General features: G+C 38.5%; 1 protein-coding gene and 1 pseudogene across 7 annotated transcripts in view; one reads left to right on the top strand and one right to left on the bottom strand.

The window, feature by feature from the left end:
* Nucleotides 1-9,506, bottom strand: part of LOC110044741 (rho GTPase-activating protein 19-like) — a 43,517-nt pseudogene extending 34,011 nt beyond the window's left edge. The window contains exons 1-4 of the transcript XR_016206687.1: nt 9,263-9,506; nt 6,373-6,453; nt 4,842-5,051; nt 3,860-4,056 (exon numbers count right to left, since the gene is read on the bottom strand). The product of XR_016206687.1 is annotated as a rho GTPase-activating protein 19-like (transcript). The remainder of the gene's footprint in view (nt 1-3,859; nt 4,057-4,841; nt 5,052-6,372; nt 6,454-9,262) is intronic.
* A 1,047-nt stretch (nt 9,507-10,553) lies between these two features.
* Nucleotides 10,554-21,125, top strand: part of LOC110059410 (protein crossbronx homolog) — a 95,936-nt gene continuing 85,364 nt past the window's right edge. For all 6 annotated transcript variants that reach the window (XM_089287999.1, XM_089287994.1, XM_089287997.1 and 3 more), the window contains exon 1: nt 10,554-10,867. In XM_089287999.1, the coding sequence (XP_089144125.1) occupies nt 10,554-10,867 (314 nt within the window). The remainder of the gene's footprint in view (nt 10,868-21,125) is intronic.

The raw sequence follows: 21,125 nt of genomic DNA, 5'->3' as shown, positions 1-21,125 counted from the left end.
AAAGGAGTAATTGCACCAAGCCAGAGCAGTTACGCCTTCCCTATTGTGCTAGTTTGGAAAAAGAATGGTGCCCTGAGTATGTGCATGGATTACTGCCTCCTGAATGCCAAGGCAAGACGAGATGCCTATCCCCTGCCGAGAATTGATGAGATTTTGGACGTACTAGGAGGAGCTAAGTACTTTTCAACCATGGATCTGGCCTCTGCGTACAACCAGGTAGAAGTCAACCCAGCTGATCGCCACAAGACAGTGTTAACTACACCCTTTGGTCTGTTCGAGTACAACTGGATGTCATTTAGTCTTGCAGGAGCCCCTGGCCTTTTCCAAAGACCGATGCAGACTGTCTTCAGGGATGAAGTGTTGCAGATCTTGTTTGTGTACTTAGATGACATCACTGTCTTCAGCCAAGACATCCCAGAGCACCTCAGGTGGTTGGAAATCGTATTGAAGAAATTGCATGAGCATGGACTTAAGCTCAAGCCTTAGAAGTGTCAGTTCTTCTGTCCAAAAGTTAACTACCTGGCAAACGTGGTATCTGCTGATGTTGTTGCCACTGATCCTGACAAGACAGAGGTGGTGAAAAACTGGCCCAAGCCAATTACTCTTAAGGATCTGAGGTCCTTCCTGGGCTTTGCCTCATACTACCACAGATTTGTCCCGCATTTTGCTCAAAGAACAAAACCGCTGAATGAGCTGGTCTCAAAGCTCTATGGAGGTGGCAAACATGGTAGACAGAGAAAGAAACCTGTTGAGAACAATTGGAACCAAGAATGCGAGAAAGCATTTGACAGCCTCAAGCAAGTACTGACCAGCCCACCAGTGTTAGCCTACCCTATTTACACCAAGCCGTTCATTGTAGAAGTGGATGCCTCCAACGATGGATTAGGAGCTGACTTATCCCAGGAGCAGGACGGTCATGTCAGACCAATAGCATATGCAAGCCGAGCCCTATGAGGAGCTGAGAGGAACATGGAGAACTACTCTTCCAGAAAGCTGGAACTCCTAGCTCTCAAGTGGGCCGTTACAGAAATGTTCTGAGAGTACCTGATATCCTCTACCTTCACAGTGTTGACAGACAACAACCCCCTGACTTACCTGCAGTCAAAGAGCAAGCTGAAGGCTGTTGAGCAGCGATGGGTGTCCAAAACTAGCTAATTTCAATTTCAACATCAAGTACCGTGCAGGAAAGCAGAACATGAATGCCAATACACTCAGCCACCTTAACCGGGAGAAGCATGAAGAGAGTGACATTGGTCAAGTAGAAGCAGCCTTGGCATCTTCCCTCAATACCACTGCTGTACCCGAGTCTCTGCAAGAGCTACTACCCCAGTCAACAATGGAGCAGCCAACAATAGACCCTCTCCCCAGTACCAGTATATTACCATCGTGGGACACAAACCAGTTAGTAAGGTTGCAAATGGCGGACCCTACCATTAGGTGTCTGATACACTTCCGTAACATTGGTCGTAAGCCTTCAGCTAGAGAGATGAAAGCTCAGACACGTGAAGCGAAACAGCTCTTGAACCAATGGGACCGTATTGAAGAGATAAAGTGAGTCCTCTACAGTGGTAATGCTGACAGCCATGGTAACAAGCACCAACAGCTGCTCCTTCCTGCTAGTCTCCATGACGAACTTCTCAAGGGTGTCCATGACCAAGGTGGCCACCAAGGATTGGAAAGGACAGAGCAGCTGGTACGTGAACATTGCTGGTGGTCTGGATTGCACAACGATGTGAAAAAGTACCTATCAGAATGTGAGCGTTGTGTTGTAGCGAAAGGACCCTACTTAACCGTCAAGACCCCAATGACCAGCATCACTGCATCCAAATCCTTGGAAGTACTAGCAATGGACTTCACCCTACTTGAGCCGGCATCAGATGGCAGAGAGAATGTGTTAGTATTAACTGACGTATTCACTAAATTCACTGTGGTACAACTAGAGACCAGAGAGCCAGCACCGTAGTCAAAACCCTAGTACGTGAATGGTTCCTTGTGTATGGTGTGCCTAAGAGAATTCATTCTGAACAAGGCAGATGTTTTGAGGCTGAAGTGGTCAAAGAACTGTGCCAGATGTGTGGTATTAAGAAATCCTGAAGTTCACCGTACCACCCTGTGGGAAATGGACAGTGTGAGCGGTTTGATCACACCCTTCATGACCTTCTATGCACCCTACCACCCGAGAAGAAGAGGAAGTGGCCTGAGCACCTAAAGAAACTGTGTTATGCATACAATGCAACACCACATTCCTCTACAGGATATTCCCCACACTATCTGTTGTCTGGCACTGATCACCCTAAGAGCCTGTTGATCTCCTTCTTCCTAATGGACAAGAAGGTCCACCAAGTGACAATGGAGGGTGGCTTACCCTTCACCAGAATCGTTTACGTGATGCTCATGAGCAAGTGCAAGACAAGCTTAGAGCAGAACCTACACTGCGAAAGTAGCAGTTTGACCACCACAGAAATGTCAAACCGGACGACATCCCAATTGGAGAGTGTTCGCTCATAGCCACCCTACAGGGTGAGCAAAGATCCAAGACAAGTGGAACTCCAAAGTTCACAAAGTCATCAATCGCCGTGACCATGTCTATGAAAGTGAGCGTGCCGATGGTCAAGGACCTACCAGAACCGTCAATCATTCTGAATTGCAAGTCTGCCCCAAACCCAAGCCAAGGTTAACACCACGGTTTCCACCAAGAGTTCGCCCGCATTCCCCAAGGATTAACAAAGCCCCACCTAGTGAAAGTTCTGGCGACACTTTGGATGACTCTGATGATATCTTCATTACTTTCAGAACCCCTCAAGACCCCATTCAAAATTCCAGTTGCAGAGCCAAAAAGACCAACCCTGCACTGTTCTGCAAGGCTTAACAAGGGACAACATGCAAACCCCTATCATCAGCCAAGAACAATCAATAACTAACTTTACAGTTTAGTTACCTTTAATAATGTTACGCATACTTGTAAGGGAGCATTAATTTGTTCTGTTGCATTTGTACTTGCATGAGGACATAGCAAGCAAAAATAGGGGGGAATGTGACAAGGTCACTTTAGTTCATTTTCAGTTCTAATTTTCAAACTATTTTTTTTATTAGTGTTGTGCTATTATTCTTCTTACTATTTGGGTTACTTACATTAGTTTGGTTTCCTTACACACCTTATTTTGGTATGTGTTGGTGGTTCATTCCCACACACTTCTCTTAGCTGAATCCTGTTGTGTATGAAAAGTTACCTCCTAGTTCCCTTAGGTAAATCCTGTATTCATGGGCAACAAATAGACTCCCTAGCCTTTTTTGGTTTAGAGTTATTCTGACCTACAGTTTCCTTAAATCTGTTTTAAATTGGCAACCATTTGTTCAGCAAATTCAGTTGGTTTATTCTGAGCTATACTCAAGTTCTCAAGTCAAGCACTGGTTTAGCTCAAATGCTATATTCTCAACAACCCTTGTGTTACTCGTTCCAGTTTTTTTGTTCTTTGTCCCCGTTGTTATTGTTTCTGCTATTTTTGCCAATAAACTTGCAAAATTGTACACTCGTATCTGTCGTTGCTATGTCGACCGTTTTGGCCGTCTTACATGTATATTCTCTTCTGTCCAAATTATAGTGGTCACTTTTGCTCAGGTTTTCAAAACCTCGTTCACTTACGTGTTAGACACTTTATGTGAAGTTTTTTTCAGAACTATACCCTCACAAGGACATCTGACCTCCTTAACTTTTGCTAGAAGCAGAAGCTGCATAATCTTAATTTAAAATACTTTTGAATCGCAAAATTACAATCTCATTATTACGGTGAGTATGAAAACTAGCAGACTATAACATAATATACATAAGATAAATCTTTTGAAAAAAGTACATTGGTACCTTTCTGAAGTCCATAATGTTTGGTGAGAACACCACTGCAAGATTGTGGGCTGTCATTTTACTGTGTGGAGTTTTGGTGACAAGACTGAGCAGCTCCAGCAGCTGTTGTAGAAGCATTCTATTTGGAGGTGGCACCAACAGAAACAGAAGCTGGAATGCTTCAATCAACTTGGCACTGGATTCATCATTACGGATTTCTGCAAACAAGAATAATTCATGGTAGATAAATATAAATCAGAATTATTGTAATTATTAAAAAGGATACACTGACAGTAATGTTTCATGAAATACTTAGTAACTATTACAGACACTGACTAGTGTTGGGATGGTGGGATGGGATGGGATGGCTATAGGTAGTTATATTTATATTTCTTGTACATGAGATAGACAGCATGATGCAGCTGGCAAGGTAAATGTTTTAAGGTCATTCCACTGAAACAGAACCTGCATTGAGATTTTTGTGAAACTTTGCATATTGATTGTTTATCTTATAGGAACTTAACTTTTGAAATAAAAATGAGGGGTCCCCATGTTTGTTTAGGAGCAACAGCACCTTGTTTATACCCAATAAATTCTTACAATGGCACCATGATTTTGTAGTCACGATTGCTTGCTAAATTCATGTTTTCGACGATTGTTTTTTGTTCTACACTGAGAATTGGTCCATATTTATTTTACACAGAGAAATTTAGTACTCAATTTTTACAACAGAAAAAAAAGATAGGTCACCATACTCGTTTGCGAGAAAATGATGATTAACCTCAATGGCGAGGTCCAGCTGTAAAGAAAAAGCTGCCATTTTTCAATGCACGCGAGCTAATCACGCCTGAAATTATACGCAGTAGGGATGTGCAATGCAATACTAGGGAATGACCTTAAGAGAGTTCTCAATTAAAGATTAAAAAATGACAGGTAAACTTCTGCAGTAAGAGACTGTGGAACTAAACAATACAAAATAATTGAGCTTGAAAGCAAAACTTGCCTGTGATCTGTAAATAAGCATTCTGCGGAGCCTGTGTTAGGAGAGGTTCTGGGAGCTCACCAAGGAAGATCTTCAGAACAGATGCCACATCATGTGGAGAAAATCTGCCATTGTCAAAGTCAGCGTTCTCTTCTTTGTCAATCAAATCTTTTAATTCTTCTTGCCTTTTCTTACTGCCTGAGACTCTGAACAAGCCTTCCTTGTTTACATCTGTAATGTAGTATATAAACAAATCAAAAACTTGTAATTTATTGACAATTATATTACCGTTGCCACCAAAAAAAGTTCTTGGCAACTTTTTACTCTTTTTTGAAAACTTCTGATAAGTTCTGTTTCAAATGGCCAATCAAACTGCGATAACTTGCCACCAGTTTCAAATGCTGACAACTGGGCATCAAATGATATTTTCATGTCATCATATCTATAACACACGTCTTGATCATGATTGGTTCTCTGCATGCCCATATTGACCCGTGACCCTTGAGGGCAAAGGGTCTAATTGTTTTAGTATCACCCAACTAGTCAGACAGAAAAGGCAAGAATAAAGTTAGCAAATGCAAGTTGAACAAATATTTATTTGGGAATAAAACGAAAGAAAGCGTCACGCTCAATTGCGCCAATTTCGCTACTCGAGGACTATTACTAATAGTCCTCTAGTAACATAGCCAATTCAAATGCAGGATTTGCATTAGCCCGCTAGTTGGGTGATACTAATTACAGATAACCAATTACAACTGTTTGTAACTGGATACCTTTACCATCCACTTGTCAATTATCTGCCATTTATAGGCTTCCTTCCTAACATTTTCTACAGCGTTTTTAACTTATTGAAAAGCACTACTGACATTTTTGCTTAAAAGAAGTTCTTAAAAGACTTAGTAATCTCAAAATTTGTTATTGAATGTGATTAATTAGTAATTGGATATTGTGTTGTACAATTTAGAGAGTAATCATGCTTGCAATGTCAAGTTGGCTTTGTGGTGTGTACTCATCCTCTCTTAACTCATACATTACTCCCTGAGTAGTGCTTTACTTGGTCCAATTACTATAATTACTATTGCTATACAGCTGGCCTTTTTCCCACTACAGCATGCCCATTCATTGGCTAGTTCATGGTCACATGACATCTAACAATGAAACTGTTTATCGCCAAATGCCACGAGCGGGCAACATTGCGAAAACTATGACGTCAAATGGGAAACAGTTCACTGTTACCTGCGAAATGTTGACTGCTGTTGCACATAATCAGGGTGTACGGTTGAAGGTCGCCTAGTGTTGTCACTGGAATGATCTCAGCGCGTTTTTCAAAATTCGCTTTTGTTTTGTTTTGCTATAAAATAAATCACTTAATGACTGGTCCCTTGGGGAACAGTGAAGTTTGTTCCCCTTGAATCTCGATGTTTCCCTCAACTTTGTCTCGGGAAATGAAATTCACTGTTCCCCTCGGGACCAGTCATTAAGTGTTAAATATTTTCCACAATAATGTTACAAACACAAGAAAATATCATTACATGAAACTTTATTGACTTACGCCTCTTCAAAAAATTAATAAGTGTTGAAATTCTGATTACCCCATCTTCTGTGAGTGAATGACCAAATATTTTATGGCTACCTAAAGAAAAAAAAGTAAACCATGTCAGGATTCTTCGTTTTCAGTTCTTCCTAATATAGGGTCTAAAAGTACTCACAAGTGACCATGAGTGAGATTACATCAAAAAATGTCAGTGATGTTACTATGACGTCATTAAGAAGTTATTGTGAGGTCATATCATTAAATAATGACCTTACCACCAAACTGAGGCTTAATTTACTAGTGTAGTAATCAAAGATTAGAGCAGTAGCTGTGCTTCACACTTCAATGTTTTCCTTTTCAAATATTGGCTGCTTATTTATTTGTGAAAGTAAAGAAAAATTCGCCTGATTTTACTAAACCAAGTGACACCCAACACTGTGTGTGGAGTTTGCATGCTTTGCTTGATCAAATAACAGATAAACCATTCCCGCCAGAAAATACGGCCTTTTGGCAACCTACAAAACTAGGTGGAAAATCTTGTACAGACTGGACTAGGATTGCATTACACCATGTGAACACAACTAGTGTAAATAGAACATGTCCGACAATTTTTGAAAACAAGTTGAAAAATAAATTTTGCGAGTTGCAGCTAGGCAAATGGCCATGATTTGTTGTCAGAAAACTAACTTACACCGGGATTGTGTAACTTACCAAAAGGCCATGATTTGTGGTCAGAATGGTTTATTTGTTAACATTCTTCAATTGTGAAAACAAGACGTAAATTTTTTGGCGACGCGCTGTCTGGCAGGTTGGCTGGCTGGAACTTTATTTTCTCAAGAAATATTTATTATAAGTTTTGGCATTCTGAAATTGAACATTCAGTCTTGGAAACAAATCTTAAAGGAATGCTTTGCCTGGAAGTTTATAGTTTGAAAAGTTTAATTCATCAGAAGCATATCACCTAGTCTAGGTGATATGCTTCTGAATTCATTCATTAGCAGTGCTTTCAATAATATTCGAAGTAGATGTCTGCCAGTATAAAAGTAGGCGGCTCAGGATATATAACCTTTGCTAGGGGGGTCTGGGGGCATGTTTCCCCAGAAAATTTTGAAATTTAAACTCTCAGAAATGAGATTTCCAGCTTTCTGGGCATCAAAGTTATTAAAGTCGATGATGAATATGTGCTGGGACTGATCTTTTTCGCTTGCTGCCCGCAAATGATTTATCTCTGCTAGGGTTATCGAAGTACATTGGCTTCCTTCACAAAGTTCTGCAAGTGTAAAAACTGTGAACAGGCTCGTTGAATGAATTTCCAAACGATGAACAAATAAAGTCTTTCATTCCTTCGATTGATGGCCCTTTGCGTGGCTCATGACTTTCCAAAAATTGCGAAGATGGCGAGGCCTTATCTGCGACTTCAGACTGTATATTTTTAGAATCAGTTGGGTTGACTAGCAAAATTTCATCATTGGAAAAAAGCGTTTCGTTTTGTGCAATCGATATTCATTTGTAAGCAAAGAAGAACACAATAGGTTTATGAAAGAACAATTCCGAAGTCAAATAAATTTATTCAAATACCTGTTTTGCTTTCAAAAGAATGTAAATGAACGAGTCTGTCCAGACTGTATATGGGTGCACACTTTGCTGCCATCTTTTCTTGACTGACCACATGGTAATAGTTTAAAAGCAAGGTTAAGTTTTATTACAATACTGCTGAAAATGGTTGAATGTTTTACAATTTGCAATCATATTCGATGGATGTGTACGCTTTTATATACACAAACTGTCGAGGCAAATGTAAGAAATATTTTATCAGTTTATTTAAACTGAGAAATAGGTAGGCAGTAAATATTATCAGAGTTACATTTTTGAAGTTTTTGTCAACAAACACAGCCAAGAGACCAGTGACTCGATGACTCACAGCCGCCGGAGCTCCGGCAGTAGCTGGCTTGTAATGAAAGCCCTGCATTAGTAGTTCAACCTCACATGCAGATTGTTATCCGGACTTATCGTTATCTGAGCCCCACTTTGTTTAATAAAATTACTGGGATTTTCTTGCCTTTTACAATCGAAAAAAGATCACATATGAAGCATGAAAGAACAGAAGGTCAACAGCCAATATTTGTTAAGGAAAAAAATCGAATTATGAACGCACAGGCAATGCTCTCAACTTTGATTACCACACTAGTAAATAGCCTGAGTTTGGTCACTGGTCAGGTCATTATTTGATTAAATGACCTCACAATGAGTACTTCTTAATGACATCATGATAACATCACCGACATTTTTTGATGTAATCTCACCCGTGGTCACTTGTGGTCATTTGTGGTCACTTGCGGTCACTCGTGATCACCCATGGTCACCCGTGGTCACTTGTAAGTACTTTCAGACCTTGTCTACATCCTACAGCCCGGAGTGTTAGCACAGTGTTCACGTTTGTATAGGGATCTGATCATGCGTCAAAAATAATCATTTTTGAAGAGCGCTAATTATAAAAACTTCATTTCTTGAATTAAATTACTGACATCTCAGGATTAACATTTGTCTCAGCGAGTCGGTGAATTTTTCCTCGTAGATCTGCTGACTGTCTGAAATCCTCACCGTGTCAACATGTAAAGACAAATTTTGCATTAAAAGAAATAGCTAGATGACAGACTAAATAGTTTCACACACAGGTCTCTCATACTTACTGTTATATTATCTGTAAGCTTGAGCTTACGTATATCTTGACTTCCTTTCTCGAAATCGTCGCAAAACAAGCCTATATTAAGGAATTTTTTAATTTCCCTCGATACCTAAAGTACATAAAGCTCAAAAGCTGTTAAGCTCAATAATGCAGATTTGTGAGCAAGGCAATGTTTTGTTTTGGACTGCAATCTTCTAGTCGGGGGTCTTTAGAGATCCTTACCTTTTCTGTTCATTATTTTGTTGATTTTTTCTGATGATTTGGAGAAAAAACTCCTCTGAGGTTTAAAATTGCTATCAATCTCTAGGTTTCTGGCCACATTTCCCGTATGCTCAAGTTGCTGTAAGTCCTCTAGCATGTTGATATCCAAGACTCTCGTAAGTCTGCTCAAGCACACTCTAGCGTGAGAATCCTTACACTCTTTCTTGTACATTTTTCTTCAAAAATACCATCAACAAAATTGTACGTACTGTATTTTGTCGGAAACGTTTTTTTTTCTTTTTCGATGGCTTTGTCAGAAAGACCGCGTTTATTCTCACCTCACCAATCAAATTTAATTAACGGTTCAGTTACTGACAGGCGGTTACTGACCAATCACGCGCTCAAGATAATTCAGCGGTTACGCTTAGCGGGCTCAACAATTCGAAGATGGCGGACGGCGGTTTTGCGAAGTAGAACACGGAGCAGAAAATTAGAAGGTCGTAACGTAAACTGAAAGACAGACTTTCAGTGAACAATATTGTAATGGATGACTTTTAGAATCTACAACCTGTAACAGGGCCAGCACACAGAAACCTCATCAGGAGTTCTAAGTTGTCATCTGACGACAATGGCTGCAGTACTCATTCCCTTGTGAAGTCTAACTCTGAGCTAAGCTTTTACCAGAGAGCTACTTTCTTCACGAATTGTGTGTTGACAGTGGATAATGATCAGGTGTTTATGGGTGAGTGCTACCGAGTATTGATGAATTTGAGGAATGTCCCAGGCTTCATACTTTGTGCGCGCTGGGACGTCAACACTTGGAAAGCTTGCTCTGTGAAATGTCTTCATTGTATTGCATATTGTGTTTATCACGAAAATTAATGGAATGCAGGTACCATTTCTATTATGATATTTTTCCCGCGACTCATAAATTATTGAAGAATTCTTCGTGGCAAAGATCAACAAGTAAGACTTTTATCGCCCTGTTGTTTGTGTTCCATCTACTTGCCTTTGTCGTATGTCAGCGTATGTGGCCCGGCCACCATCCGAAAATCACGTAATTGATGTGTCTTTCTTCGACGATTGAAAACTGATTTTTTTTTAGCTTGGTTTTAGAATATTTCAAAAATAAACCGAGCGCTTTTGAGACATTTATGGGCAGTGACGAACAATGGAAACTTGATGCCATCACATTCCATTGGATCGGTTTGACTGGCACGCATTTGCACGGTCCGACAGTGAGAGAGTGGTCGACGTCTAAAGACAAATCCATTAGAATTTAAGCATTTTGGATACTTAAGAGGCCTCTGTTATGCCTTCAATAAGCCCTGTTCACTCACGTAGCGTGGAAAATGAAGAAGAAAGAGGTGATCAAATCCATAAAATGGTTAGCCTTCGGAAATCACGTTCTCCTGGTTCAACGTTGAGTGAGAGACTAAAAGCCGCACGGAAACTGATCCCATCGTATCCTGGCAGAGCAAAATTAGTACGGTCTGTCAGTGAAAGCAGCGGATTAGCATTAACAACAAACGACGAGAGAATCCGTTCCAAAGCAGAAACAGAGAGTTGCGCAACGATTCAAGACTTTCGTACGTTCTTCCGCGAACATGCCATCATCATGGAATTGTAAGTCAGTTACTTCTTGCTCAATGCCTTACATAATTCATTCAGCGTATGTTAATAAAACTAAACTTTTCTTTTTTCTTTGCTGCATTTATTTCTTGATTAAAATTGTCCCCGATGTATTGCAGGGTAGTGCTAAATACCCTTACACCCCAACGAGTTCAATTGATAACAATCGATATTAATCGATGTAAATTATTTAATTGTATTCGAAATTGATAAAAATCAATAAAGGGATATGTTGTGAGTAATCAATAATTATGGAGTTTTAAATTAATGTCATCAATTTCATCTAACTTATCAATTTTATCAGTGCAAAATGTCTCCACTTATTTTAGGGCAGCGAAACATCAGAAAATGATCATCCGCACTTGGATCATAGTACATCAAGGGAACTGATGAATCCTTGTCCAGTGTGTATAAGATAAATTCTTGAGGCTCAATTGCTTGATTCTGACGATCTTGATACTTGCATTCAACACGTGTATGTGATCAAGGCCTAAGGGTAACTCAGCATGTCCCAACAAGCTTGAAGTGCATGACAAGTGAAGAAAAATAGATGATAGGCTGAGCATTTAGGGGTTTAAAATGTTTTGAAGTAGGCACCTGGAGCTGGGAGAGTAGGCGGCTATGACAAGTTAGGGGCTGCAAGGCCCCTCATCCAGTAATGTGAAGGGCACAAAATACAGTGGATGCTTTGAGCTTTCTTTTTAACAAGCTTCCTATTGCATAAAAAACATTATTGTTACAAAACTGAGTGTGAAGTGACACAATGCTGAGCTTGTTTGTCGCAAGCTGATTGCCTTAACCAGAGTAGCTGGTGATACAATGTATATAATCAAGTAGGCAGTGGAACTACGGTGGTTGCTGCCTTGTTTTGAAAACACTGAGCATTGGCAAAACACAGCTAGTTTTGAAATGCTGCTTCTGAAGAAGCAGTTTGTTGTATTTACCAGTGTCAACAATACAATCCTCGCTGAGGGCGATAAAATTAATAAATCGATAAATTTGATTTGATAATCTATAAATTTGATGTGATAGTTGTGAGTATCGATTTCTATAAATTGATCGATAAAATCGCTAATGTTTAAATAAGGATCCATATTGGTTTTTTCACTCCAAGTCATCAGCCGGGCAAGTATGCCAGATGACATACTTGCCGTGGCAAAATTTTACTTGCCCGTTCAATAGGGAAGAATTGCAATGGAACAGCATGTAAATGCAAAGTTTACTTTGTTTATTAATTTCACATGACCAGTCTCCCAGTACACACACTGCAATACATCATGTCTGTCCGATGACGTAATGGTCTTAATCTGGGACTTTCTTAGGGATGTGCATGGGCTTAAACGATACAGTAATAACATTATAACAACAGCTTGCTTTCTTAAAAGTAATGATTAAATTTAATTGTTTTTTTCCATGAGTAAAGGGCTAGTCACACGAGTCACATAATTCAAGAATTACGTTATCCATGGCTATCTTTAGTACGATGGTTATTTCCCTACCAATGATGTAATCCTTGGTAGGGAATCCTTGCAATGTTCTGACATGTTCTTTGCGTGGCTTGCAAATATTTAATTTTCTTTCCAATCTCTGAACTCGCTTCAATAAAACAGCATGACAATTCACTTCTCTTGTCTAAAAATACGAAAAATACTTGGAAAACCAAAAAGACTGTCGCTCCTGGTGAAATAAACTTGCAAAGTAAACACATCTTACTTGTCACGTGGCGAAAGTGAAAGCTGCAATGTCAGCGCATTCCATGGCTGATGTAATACCTTTTTTTAGCGTATTTATTATTTCTTTGGAATCCAATGCTTCGATAAAACCAAAAGAAAATATATTTTACACACAATAAAGAAAACAATATCTGTAACATTGTCCGTGTATTAATTTTTGAACAGCTGTTGGTGAATAAACATCACAGGTTGCATGATTCAAAATTTGGCCGAGAGGAAGTTTGGGTCTGGTCACCAACAAAACTAGAAAAAAACAAGAAGATCTGTTAGATCTTATAACCGCGCTTTTAAAATTTAACTGTTTGCTTAGCACTACCGTCGGAACGCAGTGCACATTCCAAAGCAGTCATTGATGATTCTTTTCTTACTGTAGACATCACATCACTTGATCAACACAAACTGTATTATTGCACCATTATTCCACCATTACCACCAGTGGTAGCCATTGACAAATCTCCGATGACGTAATGGTCTTAATCTTTGTAGAACTTTCTTCGGGATATGTATGGGCATGAACAATATAAATGACACGATAATAACACTATTAACAACAGCTTTCTTTCTTAAAAGTCATGATTAAATTTAATTGGTGTTTTCCACGAGTAAAGGGCTAGCAAAGTAGTCACACAAGTCATATAATTTAATAATAAAACTCTATCCTGACCGATGTATCGATTTTGGTCACTCCAGTGACCACAGATTGAAAACGTGACAGAAAATTGGCGTTACTTTCGATTCTCACCAAATTTGGACAGTGGGATCATCTCATCATTACCCAATTACGGACCATTTTTCAGCTCTTTTCGTCATATCCCCCCCATGGGAGAATTTTGTCAAGTTAGCTAATTTAGTATGCAAGCCACCGTAATGGCGGTCACCGTCGACAAAATGTTTATTTGCTCAAAATTGGGGCAAAATCTGTAGGAGATGGAAGTCAGGACATTTGTAAGGAAACAGAAAGTAATTTGGGACCGGTTGCTGGCTTCTAAGGCTGAATTTATCCAGAAGTAAGCTGTATTTTCGTTTTCGTGCCGAAAGCCATGCTATGAAATATTATCGGCTTGTTCTGCTGTCTTGTTCTGTTTTTCTCTTGGTCTTTTTTGTAGCCCGCCAAGGCCAGTCTTTCGTTTAAATGAGTAGAAAAAAGTTCGAAAAAGATGTTCCCACTCAAGTTTAAGCTCTCAGGCGATAATTCTGGAGTTTTTTGGCTGAAACGTCGGCTTTGTTATGTTCGTGTTTTTCGGTTGCTATGGGCGACCGTTGCTTCCTTTGTTAGGTCAAGTCTGGGGAGTGAGGTCACAAAAAAATTCTAACTAATTCTGGTTTTGTTCGATTTCGCTGAAATTTTAACACGATAAAGCTGGATTGTTAAGGAATAGATTTACCGTCTATGAGATTTATTAATGTTTCAACAGCTTTTGGTGAGTAAACATCACAGGTTGCGTGACTCAAAATTTGGCCGAGTGGAAGCTTGGGTCTGCTCGCACACAAGTCGACAAAAAAAAAAACCACAGGTAAACCATGAACCGTGCTCGGCCCATGGCCGTGCGGTTAAAAAAACCCGTGTAAACCAAGAACCGCGCTCAGCCCATGGCTGTGCAGTTAATGAAAATCAGGCCTCTTTGACTGCCTTGAAGGCTGAAAGGAACACTTTTGGTCTTCCTGCATGTATTTGTGCTTGTTTTTGTGTGGCTTACATGAAGTGTATAGCCACATTATGCCATAATCTGATTTATTTATTTATTTGTCTACGAGAGTCAGCACTTGTCACTTGGTCTTGTGTTGTACTGTGCACTAGTCAGAGTCAGCCATTGCGGTTGTAAGCGTGGTCTCTAGTTTCCCCTGCTTTTAGTTTTAAAGGTAAGTCGTTTTTCATTTTGAGCTTGGTCTTGAGTTCTGCATGTTATCATTTCTTTTGCATGTCAAAAATCCAGCTTTGTAATTAAGTACAAATAACGAAACCCGTTTGCAATTGTTTCGCTTTCAGGTGTTCATGCAAGACAACAAAGCGAGACAATGGGAGTAAAGTTCCTCGTGAAAGCTAGGGCAGACTTGGCATGTGTCCAGTGTAGGTTCTACAGGAGCCATTGTATTTTTAAAAGTCTCTATTCATTGCTTTGAAATGTCTCCATCGGTGACCACAAATTCAAAGGCTACCACTTGAGTTTTGAAACAATACAAATCGCAGAGGCCTTCTCAAGACTTTCGGAAACAAAGGAAATATATTTCATCCCTTTACATTTGGATGAATTAGTGGAATTACTTGGTTACAAATGTAAGTCATGGAAGAGGTCATGCAACAATCAGTTGACTGTAAAGCCGAGGATTTATGAAATATATTTTTACCCTTTTGAGTAAGTATGCTTCTTCGCCTCGGTTTGAACATGAACTGGGACCTTTTCTTTTTGTCCAAATTAGATATTCAAAAGTGAAATAAATTACCATATTAGAGGTGATTTGCATTTGTTTACTGTACTTAGAATGCAAGTGAATATATGAAAGATCATATATTTGAACTGCAGAGAAAGATATGAAGACATGACTGAATTTTTTTTCAGGCTTTAATTTCACAACTGCTTAAGTTGTGTATATAACTGCAATGATCAGTCATGTCTTCATCTTCCTTCGCAGCTGAAATATATGATCTTTCATATATTCACTTGCACTCTTAACCATCTACGGGTATATTACAAACTCAAAACATGATCAGCTCCCAGTTGGCTTGATAGCTCAGTTGGTGGTAGAGCACTGCACCGGTATTGCAGAGGTCATGGGTTTGAATCTCGTTCAGGCCTGTTTTTTTTTTTAGGCTTTAATTTCACAACTGCTTTAGTTGTGTATATAACTGTGATGATCAGTCATGCCTTCATGTACTTAAAAATCATAATCACATATTGTTCGAAAAGTGAGCTTGTTATATTTGGAGATTTAGACAATGATTAATATGACCATACATTTATGTCATGTATGGATTTGTCTTATTTAAATTTGTTAAGCCATATATACAATCAGTTTTATTTAAAACTGGATCATTGCATTATTACAATTTGAGTTTTCCTTGGCTTGTTAGCCGTAATACTAGTATATCATTCAGGAATTATACCATGCTCTACAAATATGGTAAGTTTATGTGTATAATTTAATTATTATAAACAATTATTGGATATGGTTTTTGTGATATCCAGAATAGTCAAGGTCAAGGTAAGTGTTATCAGCCGAAGGCTGAAGCTGATAACACTAACCGAGACCTTGATTATTCCGGATATCGCAAAAACCAAATCTCATAATTTTTTTTGTCATACATTGTTTCAAAGAAAATAATGACAAATGCTTTATCGCACCAAGCACAGTTTATTTTCAACTAGCCATGTTATTACATGAACTTGATATTACTCTTGGAAATCATGCATTGCGGCATTGCACACGCAACCTATGGATTATTTACTAATCTGCTAGCAGATTAGTGAATAATCAGTAGGTTGCGCTGTTTCCCAGAATTAACTGTAAGCTTTTAGCCAATGAGAAGACAGATGGTGACTACAATGTATAATAAAATGATTATTGCACTTATGATTTTTTGAAATGATTATAGTCAGCTCAATGCTACATGCCTTATAGGCTATCCATTGTCTCATATCCAACCTGCACTCATGAAATAACGGTTAATAATTTATTTGCGGGCTTCATAAAAAGAGCTAGGCTTTCTTAGGAATCCACTCAACTTAGAGCTATTGTGGTTATGCTTTGATATGGTGTGAGCTTGTACTTTGTTGTATGAAGCTAAAATATTATTGATTGAATGATTGACTGATTGACTGTTTGATTGATTGATTGATTGAAAAATACCTGCACTCCAGTAACAAATATCTCATCTCATCAGCTAGCACAAAAAATGGCAAATGCTCCTCAATTAACGGATTGCCTATATTTTAAAGGGTTTGCTTTGCAGCAGGAAATAATACAATGAATGAATAATACAATGAATCAGTTAATCTTTTGCTGATTATGCTGGCTTTCACAAATAATGTGCTAAACCCTTAAGAAAAATTCATATTTCTTGTTTTTTTGTTTAAGTTTGGTTTGGAATATATTTATCAAGGCCTATTAATCTTTTTAGTTATAAGCTGAAGCAATAAGTTTCAATTACTCGCAAATTAGCAAATTCACTTACAATACAGCAGCACCTCATTTACCATTTCGTAACTGCTAATACGATAAAACCAAATGATAGGAAGCCTCACACGAGCACACTTTGTGATTCTCTGTAATAGCACCCTATTCCCTAAAATAACTCATGTTTTCACCTACTATGGATCACTGACCTTTTGTGTTGAAAATCTTAGTAGCTTCTTTCATTTTTTTCATGATAATTCAGTTTTGTCCTAATTACAAGTATAACTTGTAAGCCACACATGTACGCACTGTGGACCTATTTTTTTGAAGTGTTGACATTATTACTTGACGCCATATCCTGATCAAAACAGCTGATGCGATCATGCCATTTCTGCGGATGCAGATGCAGTACAGAGCATCAGCGGTTGACAAAATGGAATTGAGCCTGCCATGATTACATTCATGGAGAATACCACATCATTCAAGATGGTGGACCAAAAATGATGATTTTATTGCAAAAGAAAACTGGAAATTTGTCTCTGTTTTGTCTCTCTCTTGTTTGTGGATTTCCACGAGACACATTTAAATGACTTGTACCTACCAAAGAACCTCAGGTCACTAGACAGCCTACAGACAGACACCCCCACAGCTTGTATGCGTATGACCCTTCAGACTGCCAGAGCTCTGCTAATATACAGATTTAGCCAAGTCTAAAAATGGGAATCCTGGGCCGGGTTGTTCAAAGCCCAATTACTGTAACCCAGGATAAGCTGGAATTTTGATTTGAGTTTTGTAACTCTGCAGTTAGGTTTTCTGTTTATTGTTTGGCCCTCTGTTTTGAGTTTGAATCATCTCAAAATAAACAAAAAACAGTGAAAAGCATTTGTATTCAAGAAAAATTTATACTTCAGTTAACTTTTAACCCTGGGTCAGCATTAACCAGGTTCCGAACAACGTGGCCCTGTTTACAACAAGTTAAACTCGTCTGACATGAGCCCACAATCCGATCAAAAACCACCACTTGGTCAGCAGTCAACTTACAAAACAATTGTGACCTCAATGAGTTCTAACCTTGAGCCTGTGATATGGTAACATGATACTGGTCAGCAGATACCTTGATATGACAGGTGTCAATTGACCATAACATGGATGTCCAATATCACAGACGGACGCCATAAACCAAGGCTGAATGTCTCTGTCAACCTATAGGAGAATCTTTGTTTACAATATTTGCCACATTACCATAAGTGATACAGTTTCTGATGGAGCTACAAAGAGATTAATACTGAATATTGAAAGGGCACAGCACGATTAACCATCCCAAGGAATTGTATTGAATACTTTTTGTGTGATGAGGGTTTAAAAGCTCAAAATTTCAGAAAGAATGTATGAGCTCATTAGCGCTTTCGCCACACAGAAATTTTGATGTTTTTGAAAGCCAATTTCTCCTCGAATATTACACCCAAAGAGCCAAAAATTTCACCACTTACTAAGTTTCACAACTTCTAGTAAAATCGTGTCTAGCATGATGCCTTCTATGTGTAAAGTCGTATGTTAATGAGGAAAATTGTAAACAATGACATCAGCAAAGATTCGCCTATTAACTAGAGTATTGGCCACCATCTTGTGCGACTCCGTCCCCATTGTCGTTGTCATGTGTACGCACTCACAAGCAATACCGCTAGCCATGACAACCATCAAAAAATCAATTCAGGGGTTTCCTTTTTAACCGCGCGGCCATGGGCCGAGCGCTGTTCTAGGTTTGCGTGGGGTTTATTATTTTTCGAGTTATTTTTTTGTAAAAGAAATTAATACCTCTTAGTCAGCGCGTCGGGTACGTTATGGATGGGTCAATGGATGAGTGAGTGAGTGAGTGAGTGAGTGAGAGAAGTATGTATGTCACGCCAATTAGATTGAATCTACTATAAACAGCCAATCAAATTTCTTGTTGTAAAGGTAAATGGTATGTGAGAAGATCTGATCTCGACACAGTTTAGAACGGCCATATCTAGTCTTCTATAAAAGAGGAGGAAGTATTCATATATTGGACTTCGACATTTTCTGTGGGTTAGGCTGAGGATTTCAGTTACGAACGAGATGAGCGTTGAGGTTTGAAACAATTTGTGAGTTAGTTTCAAACGCAGCAAGATATTTTTATTTTAAGTTACAAAGGTAACTTGATACTTTTGTTTTTCACAAGGAGTAAATTCAATTAGAGGTCACAAATCGTCGCTTCTAGTTCTTAAGACACGTTTTAGAGGAGAGGAGACTAGATTTTAAACAGTTCTAACGTTTACAAGAGCAAGTGTAGGTGACAATTGTTCTTGTTGCCTGCAAATATAACAAGATATTTTTATTGTTCAGTTACAAAGCTTTAAAAGGGTAATTTGACACTTGTTTTTCACAAGGAAGTACATTCGATTAGAGCTGATGAATCGTCACCTCTCTTTCCCATGAGATGCTTGTTATCTTTAGTTACAAATGGTAACTTAACACTTTTGTTTTTCATATGGGAGTAAATTCAATTAGAGCTGACAAGTTATTAGCTATTGTTCTCAGGATATTAAACAAAGAAAGCTTTCATTTCTGGATGGTTTTTACATCTCTGCAGTAGCAGTTCATTTTTAGTTGATGGACATTTTATGACATTCTTTTCAGTCCGATATTTTTAGAGGTGAAAAGTATCAAAAGTGCTCAAAAGTTCTTTGAAGACTGCGCAGCACCAAATTAAAGTGCAATTTAATCAAATCAGACTTCCAATCTGTCAGAGAGGCTTTTTTTCTCTTTCTTTCTACAGTATTTTCGGTGAAGTAGTGTTGTTGTGTTGTGTTGTGTAAAAAGGGTAAACTTACGACTCGTATAAAATACAAAAAGGTCTCTTAACTTGAGTATTTTTGAGCAAAAATTCCTCTTGGGGGTTGGAAGGGCTATGTGATTGGTGAGTGAGGGAGTTATGCATGTGCATGTGCCACACCAATCAGAGTGTGGGTTTTATCAAAGAATGAATTGAAAAAAAAATAAGATGGTATCTACATTAATCGGGAGGCGTGTCAGATTACTGTAGTGTGTTTAGTCAAACATTTTATGGCTTACTATTTAGCTATATTTTTGAGCAAAAATTCCTCTTGGGGGTTGGAAGGGCTATGTGATTGGTGAGTGAGGGAGTTATCTTACCATTACCAATGTAACATTGTATGTACATTGTAAATTCCCAGTTTCTTTCTTGCGGTACATCGCAACCAAAAGAACTTGTCAAATTAACCAAATCATTACTGTAAACAGCTCCATGAATGCTCCTATCTCCGAGACTTCACAAAAAAAATAACTCTTGCACGCCTTGCGTGCCTATGTTTTATTTTTAAGTTTTGTCTGTGACCAGACCCAAACTTCCTCTCAGCCAAATTTTGATTCATGTAACCTGTGATGTTGATTTGCTAAAAGCTGTTGAAACATTGATACATGGACAATGTTATGGATATTGTTTTCTTTATTGTGTGTAAAATATATTTTCTTTTGGTTTTATCGAAGTATTGGATTCGAAGGGAATAATAAATAAGCTAAAAAAAGGTATTACGTCAGCCATGGAATGCACTGACGTTGCAGCTTTCACTTTTGCTATGTGGTAAATAAGGTTTACTTTGCAAGTTTATTCTGCCAGGAGTGACAGTCTTTTCATTTTTTTGTATTTTTAGACGAGAAGTGAATTGTTGTACTGTTTCATTGAAGTGAGTTCAGAGATTGGAAGGAAAATTAAATATTTGCAAGCCAAGCAAAGAAGAAGTCAGAACATGCAAGGATTATGTTATTAGTAGGGAAATAACCATCGTAGTAAAGATAGCCGTGGATAACGTAATTCTTGAATTCTGTGACTTGTGTGACTACTCATAGAAAAATTGATTAAATTTAAATTAAGTGTAAACATGACTTAACAAAGCTGTTGTTAATAGTGTTATTATCGCATTGTTCATGCCCATACATATTCTGAAGAAAGTTCCAGATTAAGACCATTATGTCATCGGAGATTTCACAACGGCTACGACTGATGACCAGTGCAATCGGAGATTTCACAACAGCTACAAGTGATGGTGCAATAAGATGCTTAAAAAATTCGTGTGTAGTCGTTGTCATCAGTTGTGCAACAGATTGATCAGGTGATTTTAGATTTCACAAAGTCTAAGAGTGATGGTGCAATAACACAGTTTGTGTTGATCAAGTGATGTGGTGATTGCAGTAATCAATGAATCATCAAGGACTGCTTTGTAATGTGCACTGCGTTGTGACTGTGGTGCTAAGAAAACAGTTAAATTTTAAGAGCGCAGTTATAAGATCTAAAAGATCTTTTTGTCTTTACCTCTCTGGGTTTGGGGCTTCGATTGGCAGCCCTTTGGGCTGCCAGAGCTCCACTA

Source organism: Orbicella faveolata, unplaced genomic scaffold, assembly GCF_042242905.1.
Source record: "Orbicella faveolata isolate gen_17 unplaced genomic scaffold, um_ofav_v1 contig_1, whole genome shotgun sequence".
In the NCBI taxonomy this organism is placed as follows: Eukaryota; Metazoa; Cnidaria; class Anthozoa; order Scleractinia; family Merulinidae; genus Orbicella; species Orbicella faveolata.
This window is presented reverse-complemented; position numbering and strand designations above follow the sequence as displayed.